Here is a 24,334-nt window from a genome sequence, read left to right as displayed (position 1 = left end):
GGCGCAAGGACAGCGCACTGCTGTGAAAAGGACACTGAAGGTTCAGGTTCGACAATGGTGTTCTCAGGTCCTGGGACGATGGTCCTGTAGGTGGTTGCCAGGTGTAACACACCTGGCATTATTGTATGTTGTTGTGTCTGTGAGTGTGAGTGTGTGTGTGAGCTTGCTGTGTTTTCTGTACATATATGTTTTTATTGGTTTGTTTATCACCTCATTCCTTCCTCTCACGCTTCTGTTTTACCCCCTCCTCTTACTAGTACCATCTGCAGTTCCCAGTTATCGGGCATCAGCCCCCCTCCTGATCCGCTTGTACACATCAGCCCGTTCTGCTCTCCTAGTTGGACATGGTGAGAAATGACAAGCACCAGTAATACACTCAGATTTGTTTCATGGAATGTGAGGGGTGTGGGGAGCGCCACTAAAGTTGGGAGGGTCTTGACCCATTTGCAACACCTCAAAGGAGATATATTTTTCATTCAGGAGACCCACCTCCGCAACAGAGAGATTTCACGACTTAAAAGAGCCTGGATCAGCCATATTTTTCATTCAAAATTCAACGAAAGGGCCAGGGGCACAGCCATACTAATTTGTAAAAATATTTAATTCGAACTTAACCAAACTGTAGCAGACCCTGCCGGCCGTTGTATTATTGTGTCTGGAAAACTGCAAGGCACCCCAGTCATACTCGCCAGCGTTTATGGACCTAACTGGGATGACAATTCTTATGTGACTAAATTGTTTACATCATTTCCAAACATTGGAAATCATTTGATTATCATGGGCGGGGACTTTAACCTGGTCCAAGACCCTGTACTGGACCGATCATCTAACAAACTGGCTCCCTTATCTAATTCAGCTAAAACATTGGATACTTTTGCTAAACAGTTAGGTCTTACAGACCCGTGGAGACACGCCTACCCTACAATTAAGCAATTCTCCTATTTCTCTCATGTACATCACACTTACACTCGCATAGACTTATTTCTTCTCGACAATAGACTACTTTCCAAAATTAAAACATGTAATTACCATAGTATTGTAATCTCTGATCATGCTCCCACCTCAGTCGACATCAATATGGACACTCAACCTAGACCCCTTAAACAATGGCGATTCAACTCAGCCTCACCAGCAGAAGACAATTATAGGAATTTCCTCCACGATCAAATTGAGTGTTTTTTCGAACTGAACGATTCACCAGAAATTGGAAGAGGTATACTATGGGAGGCATCTAAAGCTTATATTAGAGGTCAACTTATATATTTTATTTCAAATTTAAATAAGACAGAAACCATTCAAATCAATGGGCTGCTCCGTAAGATTAAGGATCTTGACGATAAGTACGCTTTAAACCCGGACTCGACACTATATAAAGAACGCCTCCGCCTACAAACTGACTTTGACCTTATGTCTGTCAATAGAGCAAAATTACAACTACTCAAATCCAGACAACGATTTTTTGAATCTGGGGAAAAAGCTGGCAAGCTCTTAGCCCACCGGGTTAGGGAGGAAGCATCGTCGAGGCTAATCACATCTATTCGCTCTAACACAGGAGAACTACATACTGATCCAGCTAAGATAAATTAAACATTTGCCGCATTTTATACAACATTATATACGTCAGACTGCCCCCCTTCTTCACATGAACTATTTAATGATATAACATTCCCCCAGATCGAACATGGAGCTGCGAGGGGCTTGGGTCAGCCCATTAGTGTCATCGAGATCACAGAAGCCATCAAATCCTTACAAAGTAATAAATCGCCCGGTCCAGATGGTTTCAGTGCAGAATATTATAAAACTTTCTCCAGTGTTCTTGCTCCGGCTCTAAGAGACATGTATAATGAAGCATTCCTGAACCATCACCTCCCAGAATCCTTATCGAGGGCCACCATTTCTCTCATACTAAAAAAAGAGAAAGACCCCCAGCTTTGCAGCAGCTATAGACCAATTTCGCTCTTAAATGTAGATTTAAAAATTCTGTCCAAGGTTCTTGCTCTCCGGCTCCAAAGGGTGATGCCTTCCATCATATCGTTGGATCAAACAGGTTTTATGTTAGGCCGGCAATCCTCACACAACACTCTGCGCCTCCTAAACATTATTCATTCGCCAAACCCCTCGATCCCGGAAGTGGTGGTGTCCCTCGACGTGGAGAAAGCCTTTGATAGGGTCGAATGGGAATATCTATTTGATGTGATGGGTCGGTTTGGATTTAATAAAGATTTTATTCTTTGGGTTAAACTTTTATACTCGTCCCCTGTAGCTTCGGTACGCACAAATAATACACTGTCCTCCCCAGTTTTTCTTAAAAGAGGTACCAGACAAGGTTGCCCGCTGTCTCCATTACTGTTTGCTATTGCGATAGAACCCCTTGCACTTTGGCTGCGCGCGGAGAGGGGCTTTAAAGGTATCACCCGGTCGGACACGTTGCACAAAGTGTCGCTTTATGCGGACGACTTGCTCCTATACATCTCAGATCCTGCTAGCTCACTCCCAGAAATTTTGACATTTTGGAGCGGTTTGGCACACACTCTGGCTACAAACTTAATTACCAAAAAAGTTAACTATTTCCGATCAATTCCCTAGCTAAACAGTTACCGCGATCTTTAGCTGCATTCAAATGGGCACAGGACGGGATCCATTACTTGGGAATTTTTATTACTCCGGCTATGTCTGACATGCTCCGGGGAAATTTTCTACCCCTAGTTGAAAAAATGGAGAAGGACTTTGCCCGCTGGTCTGTTCTACCATTATCTCTCGCTGGCCGGATCAATCTTATCAAGATGATCACTCTGCCTAAATTCCTTTACCTTTTCCAACATATCCCCATATTCCTTACTAAATCTTTTTTTGATAAATTAGACAAATCAATATCCAAATTTTTATGGGGGGCCGGATCGGCCCGAATCCGCAAGTCGGTCCTACAATCTCCCAAATCTGAGGGAGGGCTTGCAATCCCTAATTTTAGACAGTACTATTGGGCGGCTAATGTACAGAAACTCCTATACTGGATGGATGGAAGCTCTCAGACCCTCCCGGCCTGGGTATCCCTTGAAACGCCAATTCCACACTGTTCATTACGTTCTTGCTTATGCTCACCACTCCCTTTTCCACTTAAACTTGAAGGCGCAAACACCATTGTATCGATCTCCTTGAAAATATGGATCCAGCTAAGGAAACATTTGGGTTTTCAGGGCCCATCTTTTTTGACTCCGCTACTTAAAAACCAATTATTTAAACCTTCCCGTACCGACTCCGCATTTATGAGCTGGCACGATCACGGTATCACCACTGTGGAAGACCTCTATACAGACGGTGTGTTCTCATCCTTCGCTGAACTTTCTTCCAAATACGACTTGCCAAACTCCCACCTTTTTAGTTTCTTTCAGGTGAGGGACTTTGTAAAGAAGCAGTTCCCACACTTCCCAAATCGTCCCCCGGAAACTCTTATAGATACATTGCTATCTCTGAGCCCAAATCATAAAAAATGTATCTCTGTGATATATACCTCCTTAAGCTCAGTTGCTCCAAACTCTTTATCAGTGATAAAAGCCACGTGGGAGAGCGATCTTAACATCAACATATCTGATAAACTCTGGAACTCTGCCCTGAAACTGGTCCACTCCTCCTCGATTTGTGCCCGTCATGGTCTCATCCAATGCAAAGTAATCCATAAAATTCACTACACTAATGCAAAACTATCCAAAATCTACCCCACTGTTAGCAATACCTGTAATAGATGCAAACAATCTCCGGCTGATCATGTCCATATGTTCTGGTCCTGCTCTAAATTATGTTCCTTCTGGGAGGACATTTTTGACACGATCGGAAAGGCATACGGTCAAGACTTTCCCTCCAACCCAATGTCAGCCATTTTCGGCATATGCCCTGATAACACATGCCCTGTGCCACTAAAACGCGCTGTGGCTTTTACGACCTTGCTGGCCAGGCGACTGATCTTGTTCAATTGGAAGCTGGCTCACCCCCCATCACACGGCCGTTGGATTAAAGAGGTTCTTTACAATTTAAAATTGGAAAAACTTAGGTTTTCACTAAATGGCTCTGCTCAAGTGTTTGAAAGTTCATGGAGTCCTTTCTTACTGTATGTCAACTCTCTTGACTTATGTCCAGACGCAGATGAGGAATAATCTCCCTTTTATTTAGTATTAGTATTATTTATTTTATTTTTTATTTTTTTCTCCCTTTCTCCTTTTAGTCTCTTTCTGTTTTTGGTCTTGTATGGGTGTATGTGTGAATGTGTGTGTCTTTGTCGTCTTACTTGTTTTTTGTGCCATGTGTCCCTGGTTGGTTTGACCTGAGTGGGGTGGATGGGTGGTTGGGTGGTTTTAGGGGCAAAGGTATGAAGAATTCACTGACTTTAAAATTGTACTGTTTCGACTTGCACCTTTTTTCTGTATATGTGAAAAAGTCAATAAAAAAAGTTGGATTAATGGGAGCCTCCAACAAAAAGAGCTATTCGGACCGAAAAAACGACAATTTCCCCATTAATTTGAGCGAGGATGAAAGATTCGTGTTTGAGGATATTGATAGCGACGGACTAGAAAAAAACAAAACAAAAAAACATTGAGACGGATTCCGATGTTTTCAGATACATTTACAAGGATAATTCTGGGAAATCCCTTATCTTTCTATTGTGTTGCTAGTGTTTTAGTGAGTTTAACAGTACCTGATAGTCGGAGGTGTGTGTCCACGGGCGTCTTGACGCCAGTGTGTTCAGGGAAGTCGACGGCAGCTTTATGGACGGCGCAAGCTCAGCTGATCTCCGGTAAGAAGCGACTTTTTACCACAACCTGCTAGTTGACATTCGGTCGGGATCCACTGATCCATAGTAAAGTTTCACCTCCGGTAATTTTAAACAAGAAATCACTGTGTGTTTGTGTGGCTAAAGGCTAAAGCTTCCCAACTCCATCATTCTACTTTGACTTCTCCAATATTAATTGAACAAATTGCAAAAGATTCAGCAACACAGATGTCCAAAATACTGTGTAATTATGCCGTTAAAGCGGACTACTTTTAGCTGTGTGTGTGTGCAGCGCTTATATTTCCTAACAGTCCGTGACGTCACGCGTACACGTCATCATTACGCGACGTTTTCAAGAAGAAACTCCCGGGAAATTTAAAATGGCAATTTAGTAAACTAAAAAGGCTGTATTGGCATGTGTTGCAATGTTAATATTTCATCATTGATATATAAACTATATATGGTGGGTAGTTGTGGGTTTCAGTAGGCCTTTAAGCGCTATACAATAGAATAGTGTCCTTTGTCACTGTCATCGATATTCACTGTAATATCAGTTTTTAGCAGCTGCACATGACCGAAAGTACAAATGGTATCAGTATAATTAACCCAGTTTAACCGTATAAAAACAGTTACTGAAAATACGTTTGTTGTAGTGCAAACAATGTAAATATTCATTTGAAGAAGAGTGCCATGGTGTGAACTCTTTCCCTTTAATTGGCTTCTGATGTTTCCAGAGTGTGAACCGGCTTTTAGATCGCGTTTCTTGTACCCCGTTAATTGAGCTGCTGTACTCATTTTCAGCTGCATTGGAATGGAACAAGTCATTTAAATCATGGACACAACATGCACGTTGACACTGCTCGCTGTTGTCAGGTGAGGCTTCTCGGTGTCATCATCATCATCAGCTAAAGTGAATTAAAAGTACCGTGAAGCCACACTCCTCCCTAAAAGCACGCTTGACTAAACCTTGCCCTTGAAAGGGGATATTGTATACAGTATTTTTCGGACTATAAGTCGCATTTTTTTTTCATATTTTGGCCGGGGGTGCGACATATACTCCGGAGCGACTTATGTGTGAAATTATTAACACATTAACATAAAATATCAAATAATATTATTTATCTCATTCCCGGAAGAGACGGAGAAAATGTCAGCAATCGTCACACACACGTCAACCAATAAGAATTCGGCGGGGGAGGGTCATGGCAGAAGTGCATTGTGGGTCTTGGAATGCTGACTGCTATATGCTACTGCCATAGCTATTAAAAAGGATCATTTCATCGTTGGCAGTAACTTATAAAAACTGAGAAGAGCTGAACAAAAATGGCACCGAAAAGGAAATCATGTACTGCAGATTACAAGCTGGACGTAGTGAAAGATGCCGCAGAAAACGACAAGAGGAAGCGGCGCACACCTTTGGAGTTGGCAGAGTTGTTTGGAAGCGACATCGAGGAAGTTATTGATTAGGAGTGACAGATCATTTGGTAAACGTATAGCATGTTTTATATGTTATAGTTATTCGAATGACTCTTACCGTAATATGTTACGTTAACATACCAGGCACCTTCTCAGTTGGTTATTTATGCGTCATATAATGTACACTTATTCAGCCTGTTGTTCACTATTCTTTATTTATTTTAAATTGCCTTTCAAATTTAAAAACAGGCAATTTAAAATAAATAAAGAATAGTAAACAACAGGCTGAATAAGTGTTTTTATTTTTTTTTAAATTGCCTTTCAAATCTCCTCTCTGAGGTGCTACCTTACCGTGGTAGAGGAGTTTGCGTGTCCCAATGATCCTAGGAGCTATGTTGTCTGGGGGCTTTCATGCCCCCTGGTAGGGTCTCCCAAGGCAAACAGGTCCTAGGTGAGTGATCAGACAAAGAGCAGCTCAAAGACTTCTATGGAATTACAACAAAATGAACTCAGATTTCCGTCGCCCGGACGCGGGTCACCAGGGCCCCGCTCTGGAGCCAGGCCTGGAGTTGGGGCACGATGGCGAGCGCCTGGTGGCCGGGCCTGTCCCTATGGGGCCCGGCCGGGCACAGCCCGAAGAGTCAAAGTGGGTCATCCCTCCAATAGGCTCACCACTCATAGGAGGGCCCATAGAGGTCGGGTGCATCGTAAGCTGGGCGGCAGCCGAAGGCAGGGCACTTGGCGGTCCGATCCTCGGCTACAGAAGCTAGCTCTTGGGACGTGGAACGTCACCTCACTGGGGGGGAAGGAGCCTGAGCTAGTCCGCGAGGTAGAGAAGTTCCGGCTGGATATACTCGGACTCACCTCGACGCACAGCAAGGGCTCTGGAACCAGTTCTCTCGAGAGGGACTGGACCCTCTTTCACTCTAGCGTTGCCGGCAGTGAGAGGCGACAGGCTGGGGTAGCAATTCTCGTTGCCCCCCGGCTCAAAGCCTGCACGTTTGAGTTCAGCCCAGTGGACGAGAGGGTAGCTTCCCTTCGCCTTCGGGTGGGGGGGCGGGTCCTGACTGTTGTTTGTGCATACGCACCAAACAGCAGTTCAGAGTACCCACCCTTTTTGGGTACACTCGAGGGAGTACTGGAAAGTGCTCCCCCGGATGATTCCCTTGTCCTACTGGGGGACTTCAACGCTCATGTTGGCAACGACAGTGAAACCTGGAGAGGCGTGATTGGGAAGAATGGTCGCCCGGATCTAAACCCGAGTGGTGTTTTGTTATTGGACTTTTGTGCTCGTCACGGATTGTCCATAACAAACACCATGTTCAAACATAAGGGTGTCCATATGTGCACTTGGCACCAGGACACCCTAGGCCGCAGTTCCATGACCGACTTTGTAGTTGTGTCATCGGATTTGCGGCCTTATGTTTTGTACACTCGGGTGAAGAGAGGGGCGGAGCTTTCTACCGATCACCACCTGGTGGTGAGTTGGCTGCGATGGTGGGGGAGGATGCCGGACAGACCTGGCAGGCCCAAACGCATTGCTGGGAACGTCTGGCAGAGTCTCCTGTCAGAGAGTTTCAATTCACACCTCCGGGAGAACTTTGAACATGTCACGAGGGAGGTGCGGGACATTGAGTCCGAGTGGACCATGTTCCGAACCTTTATTGTCGAGGCGGCTGATTGGAGCTGTGGCCGCAAGGTTGTTGGTGCCTGTCGTGGCGGTAATCCCAGGACCCGTTGGTGGACACCAGCAGTGAGGGATGCCGTCAAGCTGAAGAAGGAGTCCTATCGGGTTCTTTTGGCTCATAGGACTCCGGAGGCAGTGGACGGGTACTGACGGGCCAAGCGGTGTGCAGCTTTAACGGTCGCGGAGGCAAAAACTCGGACATGGGAAGAGTTCGGGGAAGCCATGGAAAACGACTTCCGGACGGCTTCGAAGCGATTCTGGACCACCATACGCCGCTTCAGGAAGGGGAAGCAGAGCACTATCAACACCGTGTATGGTGCGGATGGTGTTCTGCTGACTTCGACTGCGGATGTTGTGGATAGGTGGAGGGAATATTTCGAAGACCTCCTCAATCCCACCAACACGTCTTCCTTTGAGGAAGCGGTGCCTGGGGAATCTGTGGTGGACTCTCCTATTTCTGGGGCTGAGGTCGCTGAGGTAGTTAAAAAGCTCCTCGGCGGCAAGGCCCCGGGGGTGGATGAGATCCGCCCGGAGTTCCTTAAGGCTCTGGATGCTGTGGGGCTGTCTTGGTTGACAAGACTCTGCAGCATCGCGTGGACATCGGGGGAGGTACCTCTGGATTGGCAGACCGGGGTGGTGGTCCCTCTCTTTAAGAAGTGGGACCGAAGGGTGTGTTCCAACTATCGTGGGATCACACTCCTCAGCCTTCCCGGTAAGGTTTATTCAGGTGTACTGGAGAGGAGGCTTCGCCGGATAGTCGAACCTCGGATTCAGGAGGAACAGCGTGGTTTTCGTCCTGGTCGTGGAACTGTGGACCAGCTCTACACTCTCGGCAGGGTTTTTGTGGGTGCATGGGAGTTTGCCCAACCAGTCTACATGTGCTTTGTGGACTTGGAGAAGCCATTCGACCGTGTCCCTCGGGAAGTCCTGTGGGGAGTGCTCAGAGAGTATGGGGTACTGGACTGTCTTATTGTGGCAGTCCGTTCCCTGTATGATCAGTGTTAGAGCTTGGTCCGCATTGCTGGCAGTAAGTCGGACACGTTTCCAGTGAGGGTTGGACTCCGCCAAGGCTGTCCTTTGTCACCGATTCTGTTCATAACTTTTATGGACAGAATTTCTAGGCGCAGCCAAGGCGTTGAGGGGATCCGGTTTGGTGGCCACGGGATTAGGTCTCTGTTTTTGCAGATGATGTAGTCCTGATGGCTTCATCTGGCCGGGATCTTCAGCTCTCACTGGATCGGTTCGCAGCAGAGTGTGAAGCGACCGGAATGAGAATCAGCACCTCCAAGTCCGAGTCCATGGCCCGGAAAAGGGTGGAGTGCCATCTCCGGGTTGGGGAGGAGCCCCTGCCCCAAGTGGAGGAGTTCAAGTACCTAGGAGTCTTGTTCACGAGTGAGGGAAGAGTGGATCGTGAGATCGACAGGCGGATCGGTGCGGCGTCTTCAGTAATGCGGACGTTGTACCGATCCGTTGTGGTGAAGAAGGAGCTGAGCCGGAAGGCAAAGCTCTCAATTTACCGGTCGATCTACATTCCCATCCTCACCTATGGTCATGAGCTTTGGGTCATGACCGAAAGGATAAGATCACGGGTACAAGTGGCCGAAATGAGTTTCCTCCGCCGTGTGGCGGGGCTCTCCCTTAGAGATAGGGTGAGAAGCTCTGCCATCCGGGAGGAGCTCAACGTAAAGTCTGCACCCCCACTCCAGGGCCCAGGCTAAGACCGATTTTTTTTTTTTTTTAAATTTTATTTTAATCTTCTATTCTCCCCCCCCCCCCCCTGTTTACCTGATGTCATCTTTTTTGTAAGGGGCGCTGGAAGCCGGCAGACCCGTCAGCGATCCTGTTCTGTCTCCCTGTAATGTTTGTCTGATCTTGAATGGGATTGTGCTGAAAATTTTAATTTTTCTGAAGGAACTCTCCTGACGGAATAAATAAAGTACTATCTAATCTAATCTAATCTAATCTAATCTAAAGCCGCTGCTCCTCCACATCGAGAGGAGCCAGATGAGGTGGTTCGGGCATCTGGTCAGGATGCCACCCGAACGCCTCCCTAGGGAGGTGTTTAGGGCACGTCCAGCTGGTAGGAGGCCACGGGGAAGACCCAGGACGTGTTGGGAAGACTATGTCTCCCGGCTGGCCTGGGAACGCCTCGGGATCCCCCGGGAAGAGCTAGACGAAGTGGCTGGAGATAGGGAAGTCTGGGCTTCCCTGCTTAGGCTGCTGCCCCCGCGACCCGACCTCAGATAAGCGGAAGATGATGGATGGATGCCTTTCAAATGTCTATTCTTGGTGTTGGATTTTATCAAATGAATTTCCCCGCAAAATGCGACTTATACTCCAGTGCAACGTATATATGTTTTTTTCCTTCTTTATTAGGCATTTTCGGCCGATGCGACATATATTGCGGAGCGATTTAAAATCTGAAAAATACGGTACTTGTACACCGAACTTCAAGTGTACTCTCCTACTCGTGATCTTGTTCAGTGATACAAGTACGAGTCTTAATATAGTATTTCCGAACTCAGTTTTTTTTTATACGTCCAAGCAGCACCCAATAAAAAAAAAAAAACAGTCGATCCAAAGCAAACAAATTAGCATCCATCATCAAATAAAAAGTTTGTCTTATTACCGTAAATTCCGGATTCTAAGCCACTACTATTTTTCCTACACTTTGAACGCCGCGGCTTATAAGACGGTGCGGCTAATTCATGGATTTTTCTTGGCTAACAACCATAATAAAAATAGTTTAAAGACACAATAGCTAAATATACTGTGCTGTGGCGCCATCTTTTGTAGGAGTTTGCTCACTGCAGGTGTTGCAGTGTCCTTCCATTTAGGGCTTTCAACCCGAAGTAAGAGTGTCATTCAGTCTTGTAGTTGTCCGTAGTGTTTTAACTCGCATGGATTCATCTTGCATAACTCCAAGCAACGTTTGTAAGGTTTACGATACAACTAAAACTGTTTGTACTTACTATACCGTCTCATGTGTAATGTCTGTTAGTGTTTTCATGCATATTTGTATGTGCTATCGTAATGTATTTACGCTAGCGTCGTTAGCATGCAAACATGTTTACGAATGTCTGTTAGTATTATTAACTTACAATGGCATTCTTTTTGTATTGTTTCAGTTATTGAGGTTAATTGGATAGCAGGCTTCCGCAGGTAGTGGGTCCATGACAATGACTTCTGTCTTGTTTGTTCAGCCGTTTTACTGCCGTGTTACAGACATCGTTTGGAATGAACTGTTACGGACTCTTTCTGTGTAAATAACTCATTCTGCAATATGTATCTGCGGATTATAGTCTGGGGCGGTTAATATTAGGAAACATATTTCCCGCACCCTAAAATTTAGTGGAGTGGCTAGTATACCGGTGAACTCCGTAGTCTGGAAAATACTGTGCTAGGGGTGTAGCGATACGAACATTTCATATCATGGTTATTGAGACCAAAATGATCACGGCTATCATTATCGAGGTTATATTGAACATGCTCAAAAAGTACATATACTGAAATCTTCTGACCAAGTTAATTTTCTGAATGAATGAAATAGTCTTAGAAAACTATTTTGCATATTTATGTTTCTTATGCTTCACTCATATGTGACTGATGGCTAAGCTTTTGTTTTAAATATTGATTTGTGCTGTAGCATTTTAAGATGAATTCAAAATAAAAGTAAGTGACAAAATCTACTATTCTTCGTTATTTCTGGCGGGCGTCGTGGCGTCCTACTGTGCTCAGCAGTCCTTGAACGAAATATAAAACGATTACCCGGTTCTCGGGGAGCACAGCTTGGAGGTTCAAAGTGCTAAATTTAATGGCTTAGTTGCTCAGAGCAATACAAGTTTAGTTTGGGGTATATTGTTTCCTAATGGGGAAAGGAGTTAATCTCTCTTGTTTTCATGTTAACTTACAAGCTAGCGAGCTAGCGCCAGTCACTTTGAGAGTTTATCAAAGTGCAGTTATCAATCACGTTTTTTAAAATAATTTTTATTCAAAATGGTTAAACTAACCAGCGGGAGTTTTACTAAGTTTATCATTGATACCGTTTATCGCTACATCCCTAGATATTACTAAAGTAAAAAACGCATCACTTAGGATGTCTTGCAGTTTAAGTCAATTCGGATATTTTGGCATCCATTTTCTACAAACCCCGTTTCAATATGAGTTTGGAAATTGTGTTAGATGTAAATATAAATGGAATACAATGATTTGCAAATCCTTTTCAACTCATATTCAATTGAATGCACTACAAAAACAAGATATTTGATGTTCAAACTCATAAACTTTTCTTTTTTTTTGCAAATAATAATTAACTTAGAATTTCATGGCTGCAACAAGTGCCAAAGTAGTTTTGAAAGGGCATTTTCACCACTGTGTTACATCACCTTTTCTTTTAACAACACTCAATAAATGTTTGGAACTGAGGAAACTAATTGTTGAAGCTTTGAAAGTGGAATTCTTTACCATTCTTGCTTGATGTATAGCTTAAGTTGTTCAACAGTCCGGGGTCTTGTTGTCATATTTTACGCTTCATAATGCGCCACACATTTTCGATGGGACACATGTCTGGACTGCAGACGGGCCAGGGAAGTACCTGCACTCTTTTACTATGAAACCACGCTGTTGTAACACGTGGCTTGGAATTATTTTGCTGAAATAAGTAGGGGCATCCATGGTAACGTTGCAGGGATGACAACATATGTTGCTCCAAAACCTGTACTGCCCATTCAACATTAATGGTGCCTTCACAGATGTGTAAGTTTCCCATGCCTTGGGCATTAATACACCCCCATACCATCACAGATGCTGGCTTTTGAACTTTGCGCCTATAACAATCCGGATGGTTGTTTTCCTCTTTGTTCCGGAGGACACCACGTCCACAGTTTCCAAATATAATTTGAAATGTGGACTCGTCAGACCACAGAACACGTTTCCACTTTGCATCAGTCCATCTTAGATGAGCTCGGGCCCAGCGAAGCCGGCGGCGTTCCTGGGTGTTTTTGATAAATGTCTTTCGCTTTGCATAGTAGATTTTTAACTTGCACTTAGAGATGTAGCGACCAACTGTAGTTACTGAAAGTGGTTTTATGAAGTGTTTCTGCGCCCATGTGGTGATATAATTTACACACTGATGTCGGTTTTTGTGCAGTACCGCCTGAGGGATCAAAGGTCCGTAATATCATCGCTTACGTGGAGTGATTTCTCCAGATTCTCTGAACCTTTTGATGATTTTACAGACCGTAGCTGGTAAAATCCCTAAATTCCTTGCAATAGCTCGTTGAGAAATGTTGTTCTAAAACTGTTCGACAATTTGCTTACAAATTGGTGACCCTCGCCCCATCCTAGTTTGAGAACTAGTTAACATTTCATGGAAGCTGCTTTTATACCCAATCATGGCACCCACCTGTTCCCAATTAGCCTGCACAGCTGTGGGATGTTCCAAATAAGTGTTTGATGAGCCTTCCTCAACTTAATCAGTATTTACTGCCACCTTTCCCAACTTCTTTGTCACGTGTTGCTGGCATCAAATTCTAAAGTTAATGATTATTTGCAACAAAAAAAAATGTTTATCAGTTTTAACATCAAATATGTTGTCTTTGTAGCATATTCAACTGAATATGGGTTGAAAATGATTTTCAAATCATTGTATTCCGTTTATATTTACATCTAACACAATTTCCCAACTCGTACGGAAATAGGGTTTGTATAATGCGTAAAGGGAAACTATGAGGAACTTTTGTCTTTTCTGACTTACACATGTAACAATGTTGGATACTCATGTTAAACAAGGCCAAAGCACCTAATCATAAGGTACATGCATTTGGTTGTGATGGCGTCACAGATTGACGGACGTACTTATGTGGTCATAAGTATGTGTCTGTCATATTGTGTCAAAAAGACTCCTCCCCCTCTGCTGAGACTGTTGTCGCTGGAACTTGCGTGTGTCCGTTCTTGGTATCGGTCATATTCAATGGAAATTAGCATCAAGTTAGGGCATTTTGAAAACTTTTGAGCGCTTTCCAGCAGGCATGTTTGCTTTGTTGCCTTGTAAATTTCTAATATTACCAAGAAGGTAGTGCGTTAGAAAAACGGCTGTATGCCCGCCAAGAGCTTGAGCCCGTGCCGTCACATGCAAAATAGCTATCGATACGTGGCACCGTTCGATTTTGCGTGAATCGGAATTTCCAAACTTTTTTTTGTACCATTCTTTCACATCCGCTCCCGACAGACAAAATTCAGTCGGTACCCCTAAAAGTACAGAATTTGGCATTCACCCCCATCTGTGACAAAAAAAGACGGTTCTAAACGCCATTACTAACCCCTCGAATAACTGTTTTTTTAAGGTCTACTGTTAGGTGGCACTTATTTTGCTACGTTTCTCAGCAAAAAAAACAATGTTGAATTTAATTGAAGAAAAAGAAATAGGAACATTAAATGAAGTATTAAATAAGTAGGGAAACAGTACCGTCGTCGTCTATGGGGCAATTACACAATAATTGGAACTGTTCTGTGACATTACAACCTACAAAAACACACTGCAGCAATTGTGCACTCATCCACCATCCTCCCTTTCTCTTGACACTTTGAACGTACTCAGCACTGCTTGCACTGAATTATTTAGATATTAAAAAAAAGAAAAAAAAGTAGCAGTTCAAAAGACAGAGGAGAATGAATTCGCAGGTATCACTTATTCAAAGATCAACAAAAACCCAATATGCACTAGTGTGACCTTATTACTTGCATAAGCGGATTTTTATTTATTAATAAGGCCCGGAATTTCAAGTCCAGTGAAGACAGTAAGAAAAGGTGGGTGCATTTGGACGCAGTGTGTGGAAAGAAAAGGAGAATGGATTATGGTTTTGAGCGGTTTGGCTGTGGCCACTCAAGCATAGGCAGGCAGAACAATGTTTCTTTTGTGCTATGGATTTTCAATGATGATGCAATGCAATTTGATTGGCTGAAGGATTATTGTCTTCAGCACTTCGGTGTGGCAAAGAAATCTGTTCTGAAATGTAGTTTGTGTGGGTTGAAAGGCAGAGAAACTCAATCAAACAAGGGTGTGAAGTCTCACCTTCACAAGTTTAACATGCAATGTGCTAAGCTCAGGCTGGAGCAGCAAAATAAAATGTTTTCCCTACTAACGTATCTTTCCCTCGCACCCTGAGCAGAATTCATCATAAATCCCAGCTCGTGGGGAACCACGCAGCTTGATTCGCCTTCTTTTGTCCCCTTCCCTTCTTAGCTGGACTCTTGGTGCCCCACCATAGACTTAAAGTCCTTTCTTCCCTCTGCCACTCCAAGAGCAATGCTGGCCAAGGCCGGCAGAGACAATACGAGAGAAGGAGGTGTGCTGCATTCATTTTACAGAGATGGGGGGGTGTTGCTACAACGGACAGCTAAGGAGACGGTAGGGAGGCTGGAAGGTTGAGCTGTTTGCTATGAAAAGAAGCCTTGTTGGTAGGACTCTAGTCTGAGTGCTGGGAGAAGAAGAGGCAGCATAAGAGAGGAGGAGGGAGTGAAGAATCCGACTAAGAGGGTGGAAGGAGCCTTTTAAAAGGTGAAATAACTATTAAAACTTCGGGTGGATGTCAAAGAAATAGGTCCTTGGTTTACAAACGAGTTCCGTTCTTACCCCACGTCTGTCGATTTTTATTGGAAGTCCACTCAAAACATGACTGACCCTTTCCAAAAATTACAATATCATTGAAAAGTGTATTTATTTACACAATTCCATTCAAAATGTTAAACTTCCATGCATTATAAATCCACAACTTTAATTATTTTAAAGTATTTAGTTGTTTATTTGTACATAATTTGGGCTTCCAGCTCACAAAACCCACAAAAACAGGATTTCAAAAAATGTGAATACTGTGAAGAAATCCCCCCAAATTTTACAGGGCATGAATGTTTTAAACTGGGTGTCACACACTACTCATCTACTAAACTCAAAGCACATGCACAGGTTGTCATTAAATTGCTTCACTTTGGTTCAATCGTCTCACTCCCGATCAATATGGGTAAGACTGCAGACTTGACAACTGGCCCGAAGAGCATCATTGATACAAGTCCAGAGCTCAGGAGGCTGGCTGTTCACAGAGTGCTGTGTCCAAACATATCAATGGAAGTCTAGTGGAAGGGCAAAACTTGGCAAAAGAATATGCCACAAAAGAGCTGACAGTGGGCTTTGGCGGATTATCAAACAGAAGATTCAGGAATCTGCCAGAAAAGTAAATGGTGATTTCTTCTAATTTTTTTAATCCTGTTTTGGTGGGTTTCATGAGCTGACAGCCCAATGTATAGATAAACAACTAAATACTTGAAATTGTTTAAATTGTGGGCCCTGAATCTATAATCTATGGAAGTTTAACGTTTTGAATGGAATTATGGAAATAAATACACTTTTGCATATTACTACAATTTTTTGGAAAGGGTCTATATACCAAAATTAACTAAGTCACTTACACTGTACACAACACATATAAAAGAAATAAAATACTACAGATGTAACAGTATTATAAATATTGTTGTATTTCAGTTTTAAAGTCTTCTCTTTTCAAAGTGACGGATCAAACGAAAACTTGGGAGAGTAGTTTTTATCTGGCATTTCAGCGTTGGCGGGGTCTGTAAATAAACTACATCTCCCGAAATCCTCCGCGGTGGGGGAGTTGAACGCAGTAAGTAGGAAGTGAAGTGTCTTCATACTTTTTGGACATTTAATCTGTCCATAACTGGTTGTGCTATGTTGCCAACAAACATACCAACGAGCCCAGGCCAGAACATAACTTCTTTGGCGGAAGTGAGAAAGTCTGCCTTCTGCAAAGTGACGCGGCCCACTTTCATTTCAAGCTTTTCCGAGGCGACACAGAGCTGGTTGGTTGTAGTCGCACCGCACGGCGGGAAATCACCCCGAAAACAAATATCGTATTTTTCGGTGCGACTTATACTCAGGAGCGACCTATGTGTGAAATTATAAACACATTACCGTAAAATATCAAATAATATTATTCAGCTCATTCACGTAAGAGACTAGACGTATGAGATGTTGTTCACTATTTATTTATTTTAAATTGCCTTTTAAATGTCTATTCTTGGTGTTGGGTTTTATCAAATACATTTCCCCCAAAAATGTGACTTATACTCCAGTGCGACTTATATACGTTTTTTTCCTTCTTTATTATGCATTTTCGGCAGGTGTGACTTATACTAAGGAGCGACTTATACTATGGAAAATACGGTACTCAACGCAGAAAATAAGAGTAAACTAAAAAGCTACTTGTTACACATCCTCAATCCAACTGTCTATTTTTCTACCGCTTGTCTCTCGATGTCACAGGGGGGATGGAGCCTATTCCCGCTGCACTCGGGTGGCAAGGTCATAAACAGTCACAGTGAAAAGATATTTGAAGCCAAACACCAGTTTTTGAGGTATTTTCTGAGAAACATTTCCAGACAGACATAAAAAATGACTACTGTAGAGGACACTGCATCCCATGATATAAAAGTTGAAAGCCATTAACTGTACATCATTTTTTTCACACTTCTGAATGTAAACACTGAATGTATACATTGTTACTTTAAAGACATCAACTGTAAGTTATTCTTTTAAATATTTGCTTGAAACAGTAGAGGTTCCTGAACAATTATTTGCACTTCAAAATGTTTGTTTGAAGTAAAAAATATAATTAAAACATTTGATCAAAATACTGTATTTGTGTTTAACTGCATGCAGTGAGTTCATCAAACATTCCTGACACTTCATTTTACACACTGGCATTTTACCAACCTTTTTTTTTGACCAACCATGACCTTCATACCGTGATAATATCATACCATAAGATTTGATACTGTAAAACCCCAATCAAATACTGTAATAAAAAGATTAATTTGTCTATGTATGTCCTCATCCATTCAGGTCATTGTAATCTCAGGGCATTCAACCAAATCGCAACTGGATTGATCAGTTTGTCTGAGAAGATGTTTCGCGACTCATCTAAGCAGGCTTTATCAGTTAATGCTCATAGACTTTGGTTGGTCAGACCTAGATAAGACCTAACAGTGCAGCTGCGATTTATTCATTGCCCTAAGACGTTAATAAAAAATATTATTTCTACATGTATTATTTGATTTCATAGGTTAAATATTTCCTGCACAAACTAGTTCTCAAGGAAGTCTTGCATTTACGAATCAAACCGCTGAGGTCAACTACGTTCGCAAGTGTTTCACGAGTGTGTGTCGTAACCATGAAACGCTGTAACACAAACCGCCTGTGTGCATTTCTGTTTTTCAAGAATTAACGAGTAATAAATATCTTACATATTCAACAGCATTTGTTTTCTCTTACCAGACGGGGTTGGCATTGACTGCGTCATCGAACCAAAGGATGTACAAACAAAATAATCCCACAACCAGAGCGTGGACAGTCGACACCAATCTAGGACAGAACACATACAAATGAATGCATTAGTAACCAAATAGGGGCTGCCGGAGAAATCTGTCGTCATGTCTCTGTTCTTATCACTTGCTAGCTAGACATGGGTGCCAAAGTCAGGGCCGGTGCGCCAGATCCTACTCGTCACTTCGTATAACGTGGCAAGCAAAAGCCTGAAAATAATGCACATCATGACAGTGTGGTTGATCTGTGCATCTATACCTGCAGTATATGAGGTTGACAGAACGGGATCATTATAGCCCTCCATCCATTTTCTTCAGCTTACCCATAGTCGAGTCCCTGAGGCTGCAGCCCGAGCACAGACACCCAGATTTCCTTCTAACGGGCTACTCATGTAGCTGAGATAGGCTCCAGCGCCCCCCCGCGACCCCGAAGGGAATAAGCGGTAGAAAATGGATGGATGGATGGATGGGCTACTCATGGGAGATCTCCAGGTGTTTCTAAGACCCAGCATACCCTGGGTCTTCCCCAGACCCTCCTGCCTAAATTTTCCCTAGAGAGGCGTCCTAGAAGCATTCTGATCAGATGCTCGAGCAGCGGCTCTTACAGTTCCTCCCGAATGACAGAACTTCTACCTTGTTTCGAAGGGAGACCCAGCCACTCTACAGAGAAGAGGAAACTACTTTCAGTCACTACCCAATGCTCATGAACATAAGCAAGGGTAAGACCATAAATCGATTGGTAGATTGAGAGCTTTTGTCTTAGGTCCTTCTTTACCACGGCATACTGTACCAATGCAGAATTTGCATCCCTGTCGACGCCACACCAATCCGCCGGTTGATTTCAGTATCCATCCTTTCCTCACCTGTGAACAGGACCTCTAAGTGCTTAAAGTGCTCCTCTCAAAACAGAAGCTCATTGCCGGCCCGGAGATGGCCTTCTACTCTTTTCCAAACAAAAACCATCGATTCGGACTTGAAGGTCCCGAGTATTATCCTCGCCACTTCATATTCGGCTGCAAACTTATCCAGCGATAGCTGAAGGTCACAGTGCGTTGAAGCCAGAAGCCAGAAGCCAAAATCACCACCAAAACAGAACCACTCTAAACCCTGGATGCACCTAGAGTACTGTAGAAATTCCGTTGATGACAGTTATGAATAAAATTTTGATTCATTAAAACCATTCACAACATTTACGTATTTATCTTTCATTTGTTCTTTTAATTTTGGCAGGACATTTGTACTGCAATTGCATTTGTTCTTTAATTGTACCTAGGTCTGCAAGTAACGACTAATGCAACGGTTTTTGACTTATCATCAGGTTATGAATCTATCCAGTGGCTCTCATTTATAAAAATACCTCTTCAACTTTTTTTCCATTTAAAAACCAAGCCTTCAATTGTACCACTGATTTTCTTTGGACTTCAAAAATAACAATCATTATCCAAGCAATGTCAGTGTTCTTGATTTGAGAATGTGGGTATGTAGACAAAGTTTATCTAGGGGACTTAAGCTAATATGTTGGTAAAACAATTTTTTACACAGTTAGCCGAGCTAGCTAACAAGCTAACTATCTTGCTGAGATATAAAGCCTATACATATATGAGTACATATAATGTAATAGACATATAATTCATCATTAAAATAATTGGATATTAAGAGTATGTGAAAGTTCAACTCCCACCTTGTTACTTCTATGACAATTTCCTTAAGTTATTTAATCAATCAGAAATATCCATCCATCCATCCATTTTCTACCGCTTATTCCCTTTGGGGTCGCGGGGGGCGCTGGTGCTTCTCAGCTACAATCGGGCTGAAGGCGGGGTAGACCCTGGAAAAGTCGCCACCTCATCGCAGATCAGAAATATCAAATATCACTTTCCAAACATGGATAAGTGTGGAAAGTTTTTTGCATTTTTCAACCTTCATCCCTTGTAATAGATTTAAATAGATTTTGATTTGTTTTATGTTGATTGGACATTTTATTTATAAATAGCCATAAAGTTCAATGAGCAGGTTGTGTTATGTGTGACCATGTTTGATGAATTTTTGTACTGGTTAATATTTTTTTCCTGCATCATGACTAGGGAAGGTTGTTTGGATTGTGTCTTATAAGTTAATGCTATACTTCATTGACTTGAAAGTATAATTAAAGCCAGAGTTACTTTTGTTAGCCACCGGATGGCATCAATATGGCAGCAACGAGACCACTGAATATTTATTGATTATATGGATACAACGCTCCCAGTCAAGTTTTTTATTGAACTCCTACTATCTCACGGGCCAAAGTGAAAATGTCGGTGGGCCGCATTTGGCCTGAGGGCCGTAGTTTAGACATGCCTGCTCCAGATGCTTCTTCCTCACAGACTTTACAATCGGCCATGAAACGGATGTCCGCTTTGAAAATTGAGCAAGTAATTTGTGTTTTATGTATAATGTTTTCATACTTTTGGTGTTTTTGTACGCAGTGTTTTTCCCTTGGCAGCAGCCATTTTTCTCTCTTCCTGTCGCTTGCCCGACACAGATCTTGTGAACTCACTCAGTCACGTCATCCGCTATTATCGACAAATTGTATTGTAGATTAGTAATTCTCAAATGGGGGTACGCGTACCCCTGGGGGTACTTGAAGGTATGCCAAGGGGTACGTGAATTTTTTTTAATATATTCTAAAAATAGCAACATTTCAAAAATCCTTTATAAATATATTTATTGAATAATATTTCAACAAAATATGAATGTAAGTTCATAAACTATGAAAAGAAATGCAACAATGTAATATTCAGTGTTGACAGCTAGATTTTTTGTGGACATATTCCATATATATTTCTTTTTTTGTTAAGAAATTTTTAGAATTAAGTTCATGAATCCAGGTGGATCTCTATTACAATCCCCAATTAGGGCACTTTAAGTTGATGATTACTTCTAAGTGTAGAAATCTTTATTTATATTTGAATCACTTGTTTATTTTTCAACAAGTTTTTAGTTATTTTTGTATCTTTTTTCCAAATAGTTCAAGAAAGACTACTACAAATGAGCAATATTTTGCACTGTCATACAATTTAATAAATCAGAAACTGATGATATAGTGCTGTATTTTACTTCCGGCCCCAAGGGGAATAAGCGGTAGAAAATGGATGGATGGATCTGTTTTTTTCAATCAAAAATGCTTTGATGTGATTAGCGGGTGCTTGAATTAAAAAAATGTTCACAGGGGGTACATCACTGAAAAAAGTTTGAAAACCACTGTTGTAGATAATGGTTGCACCCTTACTTCTAACACGTTTTCCATACAGAAAATATTTTTGTTGGATGGCACTTTTATTTTTATTTTCTAAATAACATTTTCAAACAACATTTACCATAGTTTAACAGTAGGCATGACTCTGCTTACCACTATTTTTCCTTCAATTTTGATTTAAAAACCTAGATTATCTCAACATAATAATCAAATGAACTCATGGTGAGACCTTCATGCGTCTTCACCCATTTTAACTGACGCTCTGAATTCCATATCTCATCTGGATTAAAACGAGTTTGACACCCCTGACGGGTTGAATCATCAATCACAATGAGTCCTACTCTGAAAATATGCAGCTTATGATTAAAAGCTAGTCTTATCCGCGGATAATTACAAGATGGAAAGACGTGTCTGGGTTTGCACGACAAACTCTTGCAAGTTCTGCATTGACAAATAAGGACAATCAGTTGTCAAAATGCGGGTAAAAAAATGCAATATGAACAGAACACAAGGGGTTAAGACTACTACACCTATGTGGTTACTATGTTCATTAGACGTGCATGTCTTTCTTTGAACATTTTTCCTCCCTCCTGGCACTTTAAGTAATGGTTACATAACAAACAAGTTGAAAGCTGGGAGGTTACGCAATGGCTGGGCACTGTGTGCAGTCACCCACCAGTGCGTGCCCTTTAGTTGTTGCGTACTCCAAGAAAGAACCACGTGCTTTTAAATATTAACTGTGAAAATGGGGAGTCGGTGTAGGGTGTTGCGCAACTAACAGCTCCGTCCCTTGAACTTCAACCTTCCATGCGTTCAGATCACAGCCCTATTTGTGTGGAAAGGCAATGCTTTGATATGTGGGTGTATCTCCCAACATCAGAAAACACCACTTGCTTACAAGTTTGGTTATGTCAGAAAGTACAAATCTATTTTAAAAGTACTTCTATTTCTATGTTGATATTGTCTTCATTATCTAAAAAAAAGACAAAGTTCAGTAAGATTTAGACAAATCTGAAGTTTGGGGCTTTGGCCTTTTGATCACATGCAAACTGAAAATGGTCTCGAAAAGTCTTCCATGAAAGTAAACGCACCTTGAATATGCTTTCCCCTTCACGTCTGCTGCACTCATCGGGGATTAAGCCTACTTATGAAGCCCAACTCTTCTTAATACGACACTGCTATTCCCACACGTTCCTGACTTTGCACTTATTTAAAAATATTTATTTTTCTTTCTATTATTGTTAAAGTACCAATGATTGTCACACACACACTAGGTGTGGCGAAATTTGTCCTCTGCCTCTGACCCATCCCCTTGTTCACCCACTAGTAGGTGAGGGGAGCAGTGGGCTGCTGCCCGGGAATCATTTTTGGTGATTTAACCCCCAATTCCAACCCTTGATGCTGAGTGCCAAGCAGGGAGGTAATGGGTCCCAATTGTATAGTCTTTGGTATGACTCGGCCGGGGTTTGAACTCACAATGTACCGATTTCAGGGCGGACACTCTAACCACTAGGCCAGTGGTTCTCAACCTTTTTGCAGTGATGTACCGCCTGTGAACATTTTTTTAATTAAAACACCCCCTAACCAGAGCAAAGCATTTTTGGTTGAAAAATACAGATAAAGAAGTAAAATACAGCAGTATGTCATCAGTTTCTGATTTATTAAATTGTATAACAGTGCAAAATATTGTTAATTTGTAGTGGTCTTTCTTGAACTATTTGGTAAAAAAGATATAAAAAACAACTAAAAACTTGTTGAAAAAGAAACAAGTGATTAAATTATAAATAAGGATTGTTACACATAGAAGTAATCATCAACTTAAAGTGCCCTCTTTGGGGATTGTAGTAGAGATCCATCTGGATTCATGAACTTAATTCTAAACATTCAAAAAACACATCTTTAACATCAGTATTTATGGAACATGTCCACAAAAAAATCTAGCTGTCAAAACTGAATATTGATTGCAATGTTGCATTTCTTTTCACAGTTTATGAACTTTCATTCATATTTTGTTTAAGTATTATTCAACTACTATATTTATAAAGGATTTTTGAATTGCTACTATTTTTAGAATATTTTTTAAAAACCTCACGTACCCCTTGGCATACCTTCAAGTACCCCCAGGGATATGCGTACCCCCATTTGAGAACCACTGCACTAGGCCAAGTAGTGGCCTAGTGGTTGGTTGGTTGTGTTGGTAATTATGGTGGTAACCATTACTAACTGGTGTAAATAATTATTGAGTTGTACCTCAGTTTTCTTTATTGTAACGGTTCAGACAAAAACCAGAGCAATTTTTCTCATTTGAAACTATGTGAATCCAACTGAACCAGGGGTGCCCACTACGGCGATCGCGAGCTGCCAGTCGATGGCGGAGGGTGTGTCAGTCGATCGCCAGCCAGGCAAAAATAGACCCAAAGATTAGCGATTGTCAATCTTCACTATGACGTCCTTGATTCCCCCAGAATATGTGTTGGTTAAGGTGGTGTCTCTCCAGGGAAAACGGACGGGGAAGGCAATATATATCTATATCTATGGCGAGATATATCTCTATATTTTTTCCGTAATGTAAAAAAAAAAAAACTGTCATGGTTACCTGAGATAATAAGTATGTCATTTTTTTGTCTTAGTAAGTCAATATTTACTAAGTCATAATAATGACATACTTAGTATCTCAGGTAACTATAACAGTTTTGTTTACAGTAAGTCATTAATTTGACTTAATCATTATTTTGTCTTAATACGTCAATATTTACTAAGTCAAAATAATGACTAAGTCAAACTAATGACTTACTGTAAATGCATGGGTTCCCTCCGGGTACTCCGGCTTCCTCCCACTTTC

The 24,334-nt window shown here is 42.0% G+C and overlaps 1 protein-coding gene across 2 annotated transcripts in view; it reads right to left on the bottom strand.

The window, feature by feature from the left end:
* Positions 1-24,334, bottom strand: part of tlcd4b (TLC domain containing 4b) — a 67,275-nt gene that overhangs the window by 12,300 nt on the left and 30,641 nt on the right. For both annotated transcript variants that reach the window (XM_061885560.1, XM_061885561.1), the window contains exon 3: positions 18,208-18,297. In XM_061885560.1, coding sequence (XP_061741544.1) covers positions 18,208-18,297 — 90 coding nt within the window. The remainder of the gene's footprint in view (positions 1-18,207; positions 18,298-24,334) is intronic.

This window comes from Nerophis ophidion, linkage group LG23 (assembly GCF_033978795.1).
Source record: "Nerophis ophidion isolate RoL-2023_Sa linkage group LG23, RoL_Noph_v1.0, whole genome shotgun sequence".
Taxonomy (NCBI): Eukaryota; Metazoa; Chordata; class Actinopteri; order Syngnathiformes; family Syngnathidae; genus Nerophis; species Nerophis ophidion.
Note: the sequence above shows the minus strand (reverse complement) of the source record. Positions and strands in the feature narration are given on the sequence as shown.